The sequence below is a fragment of the Manacus candei genome, unplaced genomic scaffold (assembly GCF_025592945.1).
Source record: "Manacus candei isolate 608988 ecotype Guabito, Panama unplaced genomic scaffold, ASM2559294v1 h1tg000014l, whole genome shotgun sequence".
NCBI lineage: Eukaryota > Metazoa > Chordata > Aves > Passeriformes > Pipridae > Manacus > Manacus candei.
Genome location: NW_026138062.1, coordinates 34536928 through 34550565, shown reverse-complemented (window position 1 = coordinate 34550565; position 13638 = coordinate 34536928). Strand labels below are relative to the sequence as shown.

Below are 13638 nucleotides of genomic sequence, written 5' to 3'. Positions count from 1 at the left end.
ACAACCCTTCACAAGTAAATGTGCTAACAGTGCCATTCACTGTTATGTTGGTTCGATTTTATAAAAGCTCAACTGGGAGCTTATGTGACTCTGCCAGATGAGTGTCAAATACCAAAAGACTCAAAAAAAAGACTAGCTATTGCAACATGGAAAGCTCTGTGTGTAAAATGTAAGGAGGAAATATCATTAAGACTGCATTTACATCTGCCTGATTAGTTTGCCTGTGCTGTGTCGGATCAGCAGATCAGCAAGGCTACAAAGCAGAAAATACATCAATGAACAACTCGTTAGCCTCATTTCATTTAGGTGGGTGCTTTCTGTCAGGGAGGGATGCCAAGACAAAACTTTGTGGTAGTGAGTAGTTAGTGAAACAGCTAGTCAAGGCACGCACAGAGGGAGAATCGACTTGGGACTTGGCTTACAGCAGGATGAAAGAGCAGATTCAAAAGGGTATTACTGAGGACTGTGGGTGACAAACATGGTTTGTTCTTTGCTGCTGAAGGATCCTGAATCTATACAAGGTTAAAAAATTTGCTTGAAGTACCACTTTGGTTAGAAAATAAGGGAGGTGATGATAGGAGGAGGTGGCCTCTTAAAGCTGAAAAAGAGCCAAGAAGGTGAAATGTTGCAAACAGCCTGGGAATCACTTCTGAAGCTTTGCTGGGCTTAGTGAGTGAGTGAGTATGCACTGTAAACACATCAATTAAAAAAATCTGACATGCTGAAATCTTAAAATAAAGGAAGCCCCTGGGAGTGAGGATATGTTCTCTGAAAAATGAATATGAATGATGAATAAAGAAATAGAAGGTAAGTGATTGTAGGCTAAGTGTAAAACTGTAATATGAGAACCTCCTTGGCAACCCCCTTCTACCCCAGCCCTCAAAAACATGCGGAAGCTCCCTCCACCTTGAGACAGTACTTGAGAATAGCATGAAATTAATATTTTTTTTCCCTCCGTCTTTTCTGATACGTCAGTCCTGCAGTGCTATCTGTAGAATCAAGGCATCACTGAGCGATAAAAGGAGTGTTTATAGAAGATGAAAGGACAGCAAGAGAAAAGCTGTTACTTTGTCCATGCATTGTGAAAGAACTTAAAAGACTGGAGGTGAAGGCATTCATTGGGGGATCTGACTCAAACTGCAGGGTTTGGGAAAAGGCCTGTTTGAATAAACTGAAGAGCAGTCAGTTGTCAAGGTGAGATGTGTTTGCACATCTGAAGGAGCAAACTTCTAACCAGAAAGCATAACCGTGTGCTTTAAATTGACCCAGTTAGGAAAGACTGGAAAGGGGCAGTGGTGAGATCAGCTTTTAAAAGGACTTTTTGGGAGAGTGAAAACTACTAACTGGTAAGGTGAACCAAGAGCAGAGATAGTGGACACATGAAAAGCGCTGAGATGAAGAGACAACAGCCTTAAAAAACACATTCAACACTTTATAAGTCTATTAATATCCACCAGTGGAGGTTAGGGCAATGCAGTTGATGTAATCTAGCTAGATTTCCAGAAGACATTCTGTTAAATCAGCTACCAAAGACTTAAGCTGAACTTAGAGGCAGTCCTCCTCTGGATGGAGAAGCTAGAGATGTGAATTAATGGTGAGAGGTCATTAGTGGTATCTCTCAGGAATCTATGCTGCTCAAAAGTTTTGTTTGGAAATCACTTGTTGGGAAGCAGCTTTGCTGATGAGTGAGTGTTACTTGGGATAGTGAAGGCAAGGACTGATCATGAAGGCTTGGTCCTCATGATATTGATCACAAAGTCTTCCTCCAATAACATGTCATACCCCATGTGGAGGGATTTGGGAAAATAGTCCTTTCTTTATATGCACACAACTGTAGTCTCTGAGTTTTTTACTTTTTAAGAAAAAGTAATCTTTTTAAGAAAAAGATTGTGGAGTTCATAATGAAAGTTTAGTGAAAGTGCCAGTTCAGTACATGTAATTGCTAAAAAGCTGAGAGAATCACAGGACTTACTAGCAATGGAGTGGAGCACAAAGCACAGTGTCACTGTTGCTGTAAGTCTTATTTTCAGTACTGTAGGCGCTTTTAATCCCTTCATCCCAGGCAGAGTATAATAGACCTAAGGAGGACCAACAACAATACTAAGAAATGTTGAGTGGTGTCTGTATGAAAACTTCAGTTATTCCCTTAGAGGACTCTTCTTTGTGAGAGCGAGGGACAGGGAAAGCCTCTAAAATCACAAGTGTCATTGAGAAGATAGAAAAATCCATTAAGGGCTATTAAATAAGAAAATATAATATATGAACCTGTAGCTCCTAGGCAAAGTTGTGACTAAAAAGCTTCTCATCACGGAAGTTTTTTAAAGCAAAAAATATGTAACTTCTTCCATGTAAACCAAATAATCTCACAGATTTGACTACTGAAGAAAAATGGACCAAAAATAGAAGTTAACTAATGAAATTATGATTTTCTTCAGTTTAGCTGAGTGCTTTAGCCCAGTTTGTTGTTTCCTTTTCAAAACAGATGGTTTGAAAGGCTGTACCCTCTTTATGCAACTTCTGGTTTCTGAAGTGGTAGAAATACTGAGATGACTTAAGAACAATCTGAGAGCAGGAGGAAAGTGCAGATGAAATACAGCAATCTTTTCCTTTAGAGACAATTTGCATTGGCACCTCTTGTTTTGCTTCCTATGAAAGTACTGCTAAAACTACCACGACCTTTAATAAAGCAGCATGGAGCTTTGAGTCTGGAGTATGGGTTTGCTGCCTGTCAACTAGTCTCATGGGCATGATCTTCATAATTGCATGGTTTAAAACTTAAGTTTTAGGCTGGCTGTCAAATTACAGTTTTGTGGGAGAAAGGAGGAAAAAGTAATCAAATCCCAGGGATTCTCTTCTCTGTGGAACTTTTGTGCCGGAGTTAATTGCAGGGCTAGGGTCGAGATTGGCTTGGTATGTTTTTCAATTTTTTTGAATTATGGCTAGTTGAACTCCTTGTGGTTTCACCACCATCAGAAAGCAGGGGGTGAAGCAAGTGGCATCTTGCTTTTTCTGCTCCCTCTCTGTCTCTCTCTTCTACTCATTCCTTTGTTGCCTTTTGCTCTTACCACATAGTTTATTAGTGCTGGTTTTGATACTCATCGCCCTGGTGTAAACTGACAGAATTAGTTAACTCACATTAATCAACTTAATTAACATTAGTTAACTTCTTTTTTAGGAGTGGATGACTTTTTGGAAAGTGCAGGAGGTGAATCATATCATAGAGTGTGGCACAGATCAGAGCTGCCATAAGGGAGAGGATTTTTCTGCAGCAGCAGGCCAGAGATGTCAAAAAAAGCCTTCCTTTTGACAGCAGCAAATTCTTAGATCAGAAGAACCACATGTACTGTGCATCGTTGAATTTACTTGGTTACTTTGAACTTCTTGCCAAACTACCTGTTGTGGTGAAAAGTGTTATTTTAAAAAAAAATCTAAGAACAAAAGGGAAAAAGTGAATCAGTAATTGACATTCACCACATCAGCTCTCTCAGAAGCCCTAGTGTTTATTAGCTTGCTGTTGATGGTTTTTCCTCCAGCTGTGGAAATTACCTTTTCTTTACCCATTGAAAGCTCTGATTATTGAAGGATTTATTTTGAAGTAGAAAATATTCTCAGCAGAAGCCTTGCTATCTGATAAGAATAATGATGCCGTTCTGGCCCAGCAGTCTTGCCATGTCTTTTAAGTATTTTGGGAATGGAAAAGGTATGGATGCCTTAGCTAGACCCTTAATAAATTCAGTTCTGTTAGTGCATTTTCCCCCTGCAAGAATTTCTTTGTGTTAGTGTTTTGGTGAGTAATATGGGTTTTTATTTTCACATGACATCTTGTAAAATTACATCCAAGTCCATAAAATAGGCTTCATGCACAAACTGTGTACCTTATGCACTTTAATAATTTTAAAAATTTTTTCTTTTTCTTAAAGCACACAGTTTATAAAAATTGCATATTAAACTGTTCACAAGACTTTGCCATTCTGAAGCATTACTTTTCTTTCAGGATAAGCTATATTGGGGGGGTGGGGAGGGAGGCTTATAGCAATAAGCAAGAGCACAAACTGGCTTTTTTTCCCTGCTTCCTAATATGCTGTCTTTTGCCTCTCTCCTTTTTCTGTGTATTGTGTACCTGTCTTGAAAAGGGAAAAAGCCCCAACCTCAACCATGCAAATTTATTTAAATGTTGCCTTAAAGATAAATCTTTAAATTTTTTCTTCTGCTGAGTTGTTTAGTATTTACATATAACTCTTTCTATTAGACCTTCTTAAAGTTAAATTTTAATTCAGGTAGAATTTATTGACAAAAGTGGAAGATATTTGCTGCCTAGCATTAAGATGGTAATATAGTTTTGTTACTTCTCTGGAAGAAAATAAGGGAAAGAAGAGATCAGTGGGGTAATTAAAATTAAATATGAAGTTTCTGCAACATGCAAGTTTAGCAGGGATGCTTTATTATTTGGAGGCTCCATCCAGCTCTAGCTGATTCTAGACAGACGATTACTATTATTTTTAACACACTTCCAAGCATTTTTTATTCTTCATGAATCTCATCTTTGAAGTTGGAGAAGTAAATAGCATTTATTACTGCAGAAATATGGAAGCAATCTGAATCTCCCCTTTGGGAGTGAGCACTGTTGTGAGTATGTGACACTAAAGCACATACCGATGCTGGCTGGTGGGAGGTGCTGCTCTTAGTGGCAAGTGCAAATATATAAGAAGTCGCACTATTTTATGAACTGAATTTATCCTCATGTGCAGATTAACTCGTACCAGCTGCAATTCATTCTCTTCTCTGCACACCTCTTCCAGGAAAGAGGTATTCCTTTATTCTCATCACCTCTTTGCAGGTAACTTTGTAGAGGAGAGAAGAACAGTTGTAAACTACTGTTTTTAGCTGAAATGCTTGACAAAGTAGTTCAGACTCTCAGATTTTCTGAGTGGATTGTATTATTCATGATCCTTTCTCATATATTAATACGTAAGAGGCTTTCATGACAGAATCTGTGATTTTATCTGATTTTTGGCAGATTTTTTCCTTGAAAGGAACAAGCTGGAATTTATGATGGGATAAACTTTAATCTGGTTGTAAATACATTTAAATACTCTGGGCTTGAATAAATCTGAACTTTTAAAAATAGTCATGCTTTGGTTGTGTGGTGCACAGTTTATAATAGAGAAGATAATGTTAACCTATTTTCTGTTGGCTTAATGCATGTTATAGGACTACCACATTTTTCAAAATGTTTCTAAGTGCAGTCAAATGAAGAAACAGTAATTTGAGCTCATATTTGTCTTCTGGTTTTGTTTCATCCAACTTATTTTAACTGAAATGTGGTCACGAAACAAAACCCACAAGTGACCCTTGGAAAATTAATTGTCTTTAGAATAATCAAATTTTATGTTGTATGCTTAGAGCATCAGTAAAGGTAAAATAACTTTCAAGTCCCCCCTCAAACAGCTATAAGGAAAGAACATAATTCTAGTTTATATTGTGTCCATATTTTGAAAAAGTTTACTGCTTTAGCTGTAGTGAGTTTTTCCAGTTTCCAGAATTACTTCTGCAAGGGGTGTCGCACTTAGCTGCAGCTTTCTGGCAAAGGTGAGTGTATTGCATCAAGCTGACGTGGAAAGAAAGTAGTGGTTAGAAGGTAACCAAACTTCAGCTTAAATGTGACCAGAAACTGCTGTACTTTGCTAGGTCTGCTTTATACCTTTAGGTAACTCCAGTGCTCATCTGAGCAGTCAGAAGGCCACTTCAGCTTACTAATGGGGCAGAAAAGTCTACCAAAGAAAAACTTGGAAATATGTATTTCCACTCCCTGAATAAGCTCATCTCCATTGGAAAATGAGTACCTGAGTTCTAGCGCAAAGGACAGGAGTGTGTGTGGATGAAGATGGGATTCTTTCAGCAGCAAACCAAAGCAAGCCATTGTGCAAAACTTCATTGGTAGTTTTCAGTTCTTTTTATCAACACAATTTCAACACATTTAAATATATGAAACCCAGCAGGTTTTGAAAAAAGGAAATTACAAACAGTGGAAGTGGTTATCATTTCATCGCTGTTAGCTCAGATTTTTTTGAGAGAATGATTTGTAAGGTTTTGGTCTTTATTTTACCTGGAGGTACAGGATCAGTGATGAGACCTACTGTGTGTGCTAATTAGTTTGACAAAAGTTTTGACCTAAATGTGCTTTCTGGGAAGTCAGGTGCTTATAATGCAATTTCTCAGCCTTTGTACCAAGCTGTTTTCCTGTATGATTTATTTTTTGGTGATGCACATAATTTTTGCTATTTGACTGTTACCCTCTATCCTCACAGAACTGTTACATCTCATTCTGTAGTTATACCTGTTCAGCTTTGTACATTGAAATGTATGCAATGATAACTGCTGGGTTTCATGCATTTAAATGTTTTTACAATTTGAAGCTTTTTTCGGTCTCAGCCGGTTGGATTGTGTCAATAAAGCCCAGTAAATTTAATACTTACTGTATTATTTAGTTATAAAGGCAGTATATCTTGGATGTGCTTGTTGGGGTTTAAGCCCAGCAGCTCAACCCTACGCAGCCACATGCTGTCTAGGCTCTCTAATTTGTCCGAGTGTAAGATGAGATCATGTCACAAGCTTTGCTAAGGTGGAGGTAACATCCAGTGCTTTTTCACTGTCCCTAGAGCTAGTCCTCTCGCTGTATGGGACACTCAGGTTGACCAGACACAGCTTACCCTGGAAAATCCTTGCCAGCTGTTCCCACTCATTTATTTTCCTTCATGGGCCTGAAAATAGCTTCCCAGGAGGATTTGCTGCATAACCTTTCCATGGACTGAGGTTAGGCTGATTGGCCTATAATATCACTGAACCTTTTTTCCTTTCTCAGAGGGTCCTGATATTTGCCCTTTTCTAATCTTCAGGAATGTGCCATTGAGCACCATGACCTTTTGCAGATGACAGAGTGGCTTTGCAGTGACATTTGCCAGCTCCGTTGAGCACCCTTGAATGCAGCCCCCCTGGTCTTGTGTCTGTCCAATTTGTTGATGTCCCTAATTTGGTTTTCCTCTACTTCTTTTCACCAGGACTGTGCCACTAGCCTTGGGAATGTGTAGTTGTGAAAGTGTAATGTGACGTGAAAACCAGTACCAAAAAATCATTGAAAACCTCAGCCTCTCTTCTGTCCTTTGTCACTTGATTCTCCAACACACTTATTTTCTGGGTTGGTAGTAGGTACAAAATGCAATAGAATTCCTGGTATAAGTATTTTATTCTGGCAAGATTATTTGGTGCCATGAATGTGGTATTGGAAGAGAAAACAGATAATTCTATTCTTGCAAGTCATCATTTGAATGGGTACCAGTTTGCCCTCATCTTGCTGTGCTTTCTAGAAAATTACGTATTGTTTTGGTGGGTGTTTAAATGTTTGCTGTGATTATAATATTGGCATTCAGTATAAATTTATAAAATATTTTCTCTTCAAAAACTGCATTTGTGTATTCATATGCTTCCCAAGAACTGAATTACTGCTTCCTGTAGACTTCACTTCCTGTCTTGTATGTCTAGGGTGGTTTTCATTTATTGAAAAAGAAAACGAAAAAATACCACTGCTGTGACGTGGGGGAAGAGGCAGGGAATGATGCCGCAAAGTAAAAATGCCAAGTCTCCTAAATGTTATAACTTGCCATTATGTTTGATTTTTGTATTTTAACATAGAGAAATTTAAAAATCCCCCACATGTTTTATTGGTAGGCTTATCTTTTCATTATCAGGTTTCTTATTCTTTAGGGATTAAGAGATACAAACAATTAAAAGATTGCTTAGAGTTTTCCATGGAAGAGATGCTGCGGTTCCCTGTGGTAGTTGAAAACTGTAAAGCTTGTTTCCCTCAAATGTTTAATTGCAACCAAGTTTTACATTTCCTTCTTTATGAGGACAAGACTATTCCTACATTGACCAGTTAATTTTGAATTTGAGATTTTTAACCGTAATGTAAATTTAGAATGATTATCACCGATTTTAAGGCTTTGGTACTTTATTCTGCTATATTTATTACTGAATTGAATTTTAAACTGTTCTAATGATGCAAATGAAGGATATTTTGTAGTATTGTGTCAACACATTTATACAAAATTTATGATATGTGAGATGAAATAACAGAATTTTTTTAATCTGCCTTTTATGTCATAGGTCTCTTTTTTTTTCCATCTGCGGGATATTTTCTCACACTTGCTGAACATATTTGTGCTTAAAGTATCCTTCTAAATTAGGCTTTGAAATACCAGACTTTTTAATACTAAAGCTTTGCAACATGCTCACATTCAGCAGGTGTCTCTTCCTGTTCCTTTTGATTTTTATTTTTTCGGAGACTGAATGTTTCTTATGGTGCTCTCGTACTTCTGAATTTACTAGAACTTAAAAAAAATAATGTTTTGAAGCAATGTTATAATAAAAACTTAATTCTCTTAAAGATGGCAATTTTTTTATTCAAGCTGTAAGAGCAACACCTACTCTTTTTATGGTGCGGGGCCCTTAAAATGCAAGCTGCTACAGTGTTACAGTTAGCTGTGGAAGTTGTTTATAAACAGGGCTTTTGTTCCCCCCCTTTTTTTCCCTTATTTCTTACTTTTTTCTGTTTTTTTTTTTTTTTTTTTTTTTCATCAAACCTCTCTTTATCTTCAAACATCTCTCTTTATCTTCAGAGGAGGAAATTACTCTTATCCAAAATCTTGGGGAAGCCATTTGGGCTGCTGTTATGATTCTAAACAAACTTGGCAAAATATTTTTGAGTTTTGTAAAAGGAGCTTGGTCCTCGTGTTTGACCTTTCTTTTGGCTTCCTAACACTTTTGTAAACACTCATCACTCCCTTTAAAAGCCACTTTCCCAGTTCCCTTGGCTCACAAAGAATTACACTAGGTTTTTATAAAGAAAATCTCACTTGACTCAAAGGTAGAAGTAGGATTTTCCTGCTTTTGTAAATAGAGAAGCTGGTACTAGTGGTGTAATGGGTAACCGTGGTGTGTTAGCAGCCTCCGAGTAGAACAGATTTTAGAGAGGTTTGGAAATTGGTTTATTACTTTGTATCTCAACTGTGTCAGAACAATTCAGAGAATTTAAGTCTTGGAAGTCTTTGGTTATTTTGTTCGCATTTTGGAGGAGAGAGTACTGTGGGGCTAAAAATGGACTTTATCCCTAAACTGTAATTTATTTTCCTTCTTTTCACCGTGCTTATATTTCCTATAGACTACTTGGATAGATGGAGGACAGGGCAGAGGCCACTTGTTTTGGGTTTCCACATGCAGAACCTGGGCAGAGCAAAGGAGCAAGCAGTTCATTCCCCACAGCCCTGGGTCACTGTAAGGGCAAAGCAAAGTTGGGCATTGGAGCTCTGGATCTCAGCTCTTTAACTGGCTTTTAATGTGAGAAAAATAATTTTCAAAGACTTCATACTCATCCATTGCTTTGAGAAGACCAAATGCTATGTTTTTAAGCCACCATGTCATATTTCAGCATTAAAGCACTGATTGTGAGAGTTAACAAACACAACTGAAAGTGTCTTTTTCCAGTTTTTTTCTAGGAAACAGCTGAGGTTTTTTTTTCTAAAAATTTCCAGAGAGGGTCTACCATCTGATATGGAAAATTTTAGTCCATATTTAATTTGTTAAAAATTTGACCAATTAAAAATAGTTGTACTGTCTTAAATGTATGTCAGGCTTCGTTGTAGACAGTGCTACCAGAAATGCTTGTAATATCACCAGTTACATTGTAGTACTTCTTATTATACTGAGTTCTCCTTCAAATACCTTGAAATCTAAGCAGATAAGCAATAGGACAATGAGAATAACCTTTAGTCTGACCAGTTTTGCTCCCTAGTCAGTCAGTGGTAATGTGTGTAACAGTAGCAGCTGTGTGGTAGCACTGTTCATGAAAAAGAGATCTCTCCAAACACCTCAAAACTAAGTAGATGAGCACATAGGGCAATGAGAATAACTTGTAGTCCAATCCATTTTGCTTCACACTTGTCCAGTAACAGCTGCAAGCCTTTGGTATCTTAAGGCAGAGGGTAAAACAATTTTTAGCTGAGAAAATTTTCCTGTCTTTTTCTGTGAGCAGTGTAGGAAATCTCTGTGCAGATTGGGATTATGTTCAGTAGCTGCTCATGGAGTAGTAGCTGCAAATTTGTGTAATTTAATCTTCTGTCTGTTTGTGCTTTTGATCCCTGTAATATTCTGTCATCATGAGTTGCACAGTTCAATTATGTGCTTAATACCATAATGGCTTCTTGCTTTTGGGCTTCATACAACTTGTTTTCCTCTTAACGTGAGAACTAAGAGATTGTATAACACCTTGTTTTGGCCACGTATGTGTTTGTGCTCAGCATTGGCTCTTTCTCTTCTAGACTGGCAAATTTCAGGTTTTATTATATGCAAGCTTTTTATTGCCCCCTGTCATTGTCTTACCTACTTTTTTTCATGTTTGTGTCAGATCTTGTGTATTTTCTTATCTGTTATCTTGCTGCATCCATGTAATTGGCCTCTTGCTGAAATCTGCTTTTATCCATTTGCTGTTCTGTTCTTTCTTTTAATGAGCTGTGTTCAGATTTTGTCCATTCATTTTTCACTTCTTTGCTCTTCCCTAGGTAGTGATGAATAGGGGAAGGCATGTGTTTCGGGAAGGAAGAAAGCAATTCAAAGCCTTGCAAATAGTTATCAAGAGCTGCAGGAAACAAGTGTATATGTTTTCAATGCTTAGCTACAGTTTGGTTTTATTTGCCTTTCAAATATTTGAGTTGCATTTTTTTAGGATGACTCTTCACAGCTCTGAAAGCTGGATTCATTAAAAATTAATATGTTTTCTTATGTAACCTAGAGATTCGAAGCTATACTAGTGTTCCAAATATTGAAGGCAGTACTGTTAAGTGTCATGCCCCCCAGGGGTGCTGTGGATACCAGCCCACAAGTGGGAAGGACAAGCATTCCATCTCTTAAAAGTTTTGAGTCTTTGAGGCTGAGAATGGGCAAGAGTTCAGTATCTTCTTTTGCTGCAGTGTATCTCTTCTCCATTTTGCTTTTGGTGGCTGGAGTTACTAATAGGCTTACGTTTTAAATAAGTGACTGTAAGGTACATACTGGTTCAAGTACAAGGAGGTGATGGTGGTTTGTTTATGTGTTATATATGTTTAAAGCTGAATAAGCATTTTATAGAACTGTAGAATGGTTTGGGTTGGAAGGCACCTTCAAGGTCTTTTAGTTCCAGCCCCCCTGCCATGAACAGGGACGCCTTCCACTGGAACCCACTTCTGGATTCTTCAGAGTGCGCAAATATCTGGTGTTTTTTTTAATCAATCTTAGTAATTTTATTAGCCTGATAGTGATAAAATTTTCAGGCACATTTTGGTAGGAGAAAAAAAAGATGTTTTAATGTGACATTAGTTCTGGGCTACTCAAGAATTCATTAAAATATGGGGAAATTTACTGTGTTCCAGAGTAATAAATTTATGTGAGATATGACCCTAGCTAGGCTTATTTCTAGTGCGTGCTAATTGCTTGCTTTGTTTTCTTTTTAATAAGGAAGGAATGGAAGAAACGTTAATCATTGTATTTAAAACAGAGGTTTTAAAATCATCTCAGTGTAATGAGAGCAGACATATTTTAGCTTTATCAAGGTAGTGTGGTAGTTAAGGTTTAGCTTGATATCCAGACATTAAACTAGTAAATAATCAAAAGAAAATAAGATGCAGAATTTGTATTAATTAAAAGCTGTCCTCTGAATGGTGTTGAAGAGCTCATTTAGAATTCACGGTGCAATTTTTTTAAAAAAACCCTTCTTTTTCTCTTTCACAGGAAAGATGATAAAGATTACGCTTTAAAGCAGATAGAAGGTACTGGAATTTCTATGTCTGCATGCAGAGAAATAGCAGTAAGTAACAGTTCTTTCTACTAGCCAGACTTATTGAAAGTGTTGACTTGGATGCATGCTGAGTTTTGTTTGCTGAATCATGTTATTCTACTATGGGTACTATGTCTTTATCATAGAGGTATAAAGTAAGTACAAACGTCATGGAAGATTTTAGGTACCTGTTATGTTTGCTGTCTAAAAAGGACGGGGTTTTTAAGTTACAATTTACTGCCTGCCTTGGGGCAAACCATATTTAAATGCAGTGGTGTTATTGTTTACCTTGGCTGAATGCCAGGTATCCACCGGACCTGTGCCCAACCTCCCCCTGGAGGGGAGGGAAGGAGGAAAGAGGGAAAAGTAAAAAACAAAAAAAAAAAAAAAAAAAAACCACCACAAAAAACTATGAAACCAAAGCTGCTAAGAAAGGTGGTTTAATATTTACACAAAGAGGAAAAAAACTATAAACACTATACACACAGAGAAGAACTAACAATAAAGACTACTTCCCCACGAGAACACTCTCCTCCTCTGAAGAAATGGCCCGACTATTCCACGCAGCTACCTGGAAGAGAAGAGAGCCTTGCTGCCTTCTCGTCTCTTTTATATCTGAGCTGACGTAACATGGTATGGAATACCTTATTGGCATGATATGAATCAGGTGGTCTGTCTAGTTCCTTTTCCTTCCCAGGGAGGGTAACAAACCCATTACAAGTGCTTTAAAAACATGATTGGAGTTAGTGACTTAAATTACACATTTGATCTGAGTTTTTGCATTAGTACTTCATTTCCTGAAGAGATTAGTTCCTATTGGCTTACAATGATTAAAACATTTAAACTTCTATTTAAGCAAAGACTTCAAACTAAACTGAAATTGTCTCAGAGGCTGTGATACAACCATGAATATTATTTAAACATTTCATTCAGTTTTTCAGGTTTGTATTTGTATATTTCATGTTATTAGAAACTGGTGAATAGTGTGATGTAGTTATGGTTTGCAGCAAGCTTCCAAAGCAATACTGGTAAAACCAGTATTCTGAACTGTTTTATATTCTTATGTTTTACTGCTGCTTGAGTTTATTGTTATTGAAATGTTTCAAGTGAAATTGCATACTAAAAGGAAATGCATGTAATATCAGGGGCTGTGTGGGAAGGGTATAGTTTATTTTCAGTCCGTATTCCTCAAGAGTATAAAACTTTACTCTAATTTCATTTTCTTGACTGAAGTTAGTACCGGGCTTTCCCACTTTGTCAAATTCCAGTTGACTTTGTGATATCAAAAACATTAGTCCTTGAACTGAATGAGGTGAAAGAAACGATGCACAAAGACTGTTCTTCAGGAGATACTCTTTCTGTCCAGTGATGAAAGCTGAGTCTTCTGCTGTTGTAGACATTCACTCTGAACTAAATGAACTGAAAACAGGGTCTTAAATTTTGCCGATTTCAACTGTTTTGGTGGAAATTTTCCAAATGTTGTGACTGACTGAATACCTTTAGGAAATGCCAGCTACCATTTCAGAGGAATTTGGGATAATTTTTTGTCTTTCTGCAGTGATTTACCTAAAAAGATTTGAAGAGTTTGTTCTGCTAAAATTTGGCAGGAGAAGCCTGACTGATGTTAGGGGGAGGTGTCTCTGCTCTAGATAGGACCCTAGCTTACTTTGTCTATTAAGAGAATCATTAACTTGGCTGACAGTCAGGAAGAATTTGGCCTCATTGTTTGGCTTGAGGAGTGTTGTGTGCTCATTCCCTTTGGGCAGCAAGGTCAC

The 13638-nt window shown here is 37.4% G+C and overlaps 1 protein-coding gene across 2 annotated transcripts in view; it reads left to right on the top strand.

Annotated features, from left to right (window-relative positions):
• The window catches only part of CDK8 (cyclin dependent kinase 8), a 73854-nt gene that overhangs the window by 12328 nt on the left and 47888 nt on the right, over positions 1 to 13638 (top strand). For both annotated transcript variants that reach the window (XM_051779049.1, XM_051779048.1), the window contains exon 2: positions 11818 to 11893. In XM_051779049.1, the coding sequence (XP_051635009.1) occupies positions 11818 to 11893 (76 nt within the window). The remainder of the gene's footprint in view (positions 1 to 11817; positions 11894 to 13638) is intronic.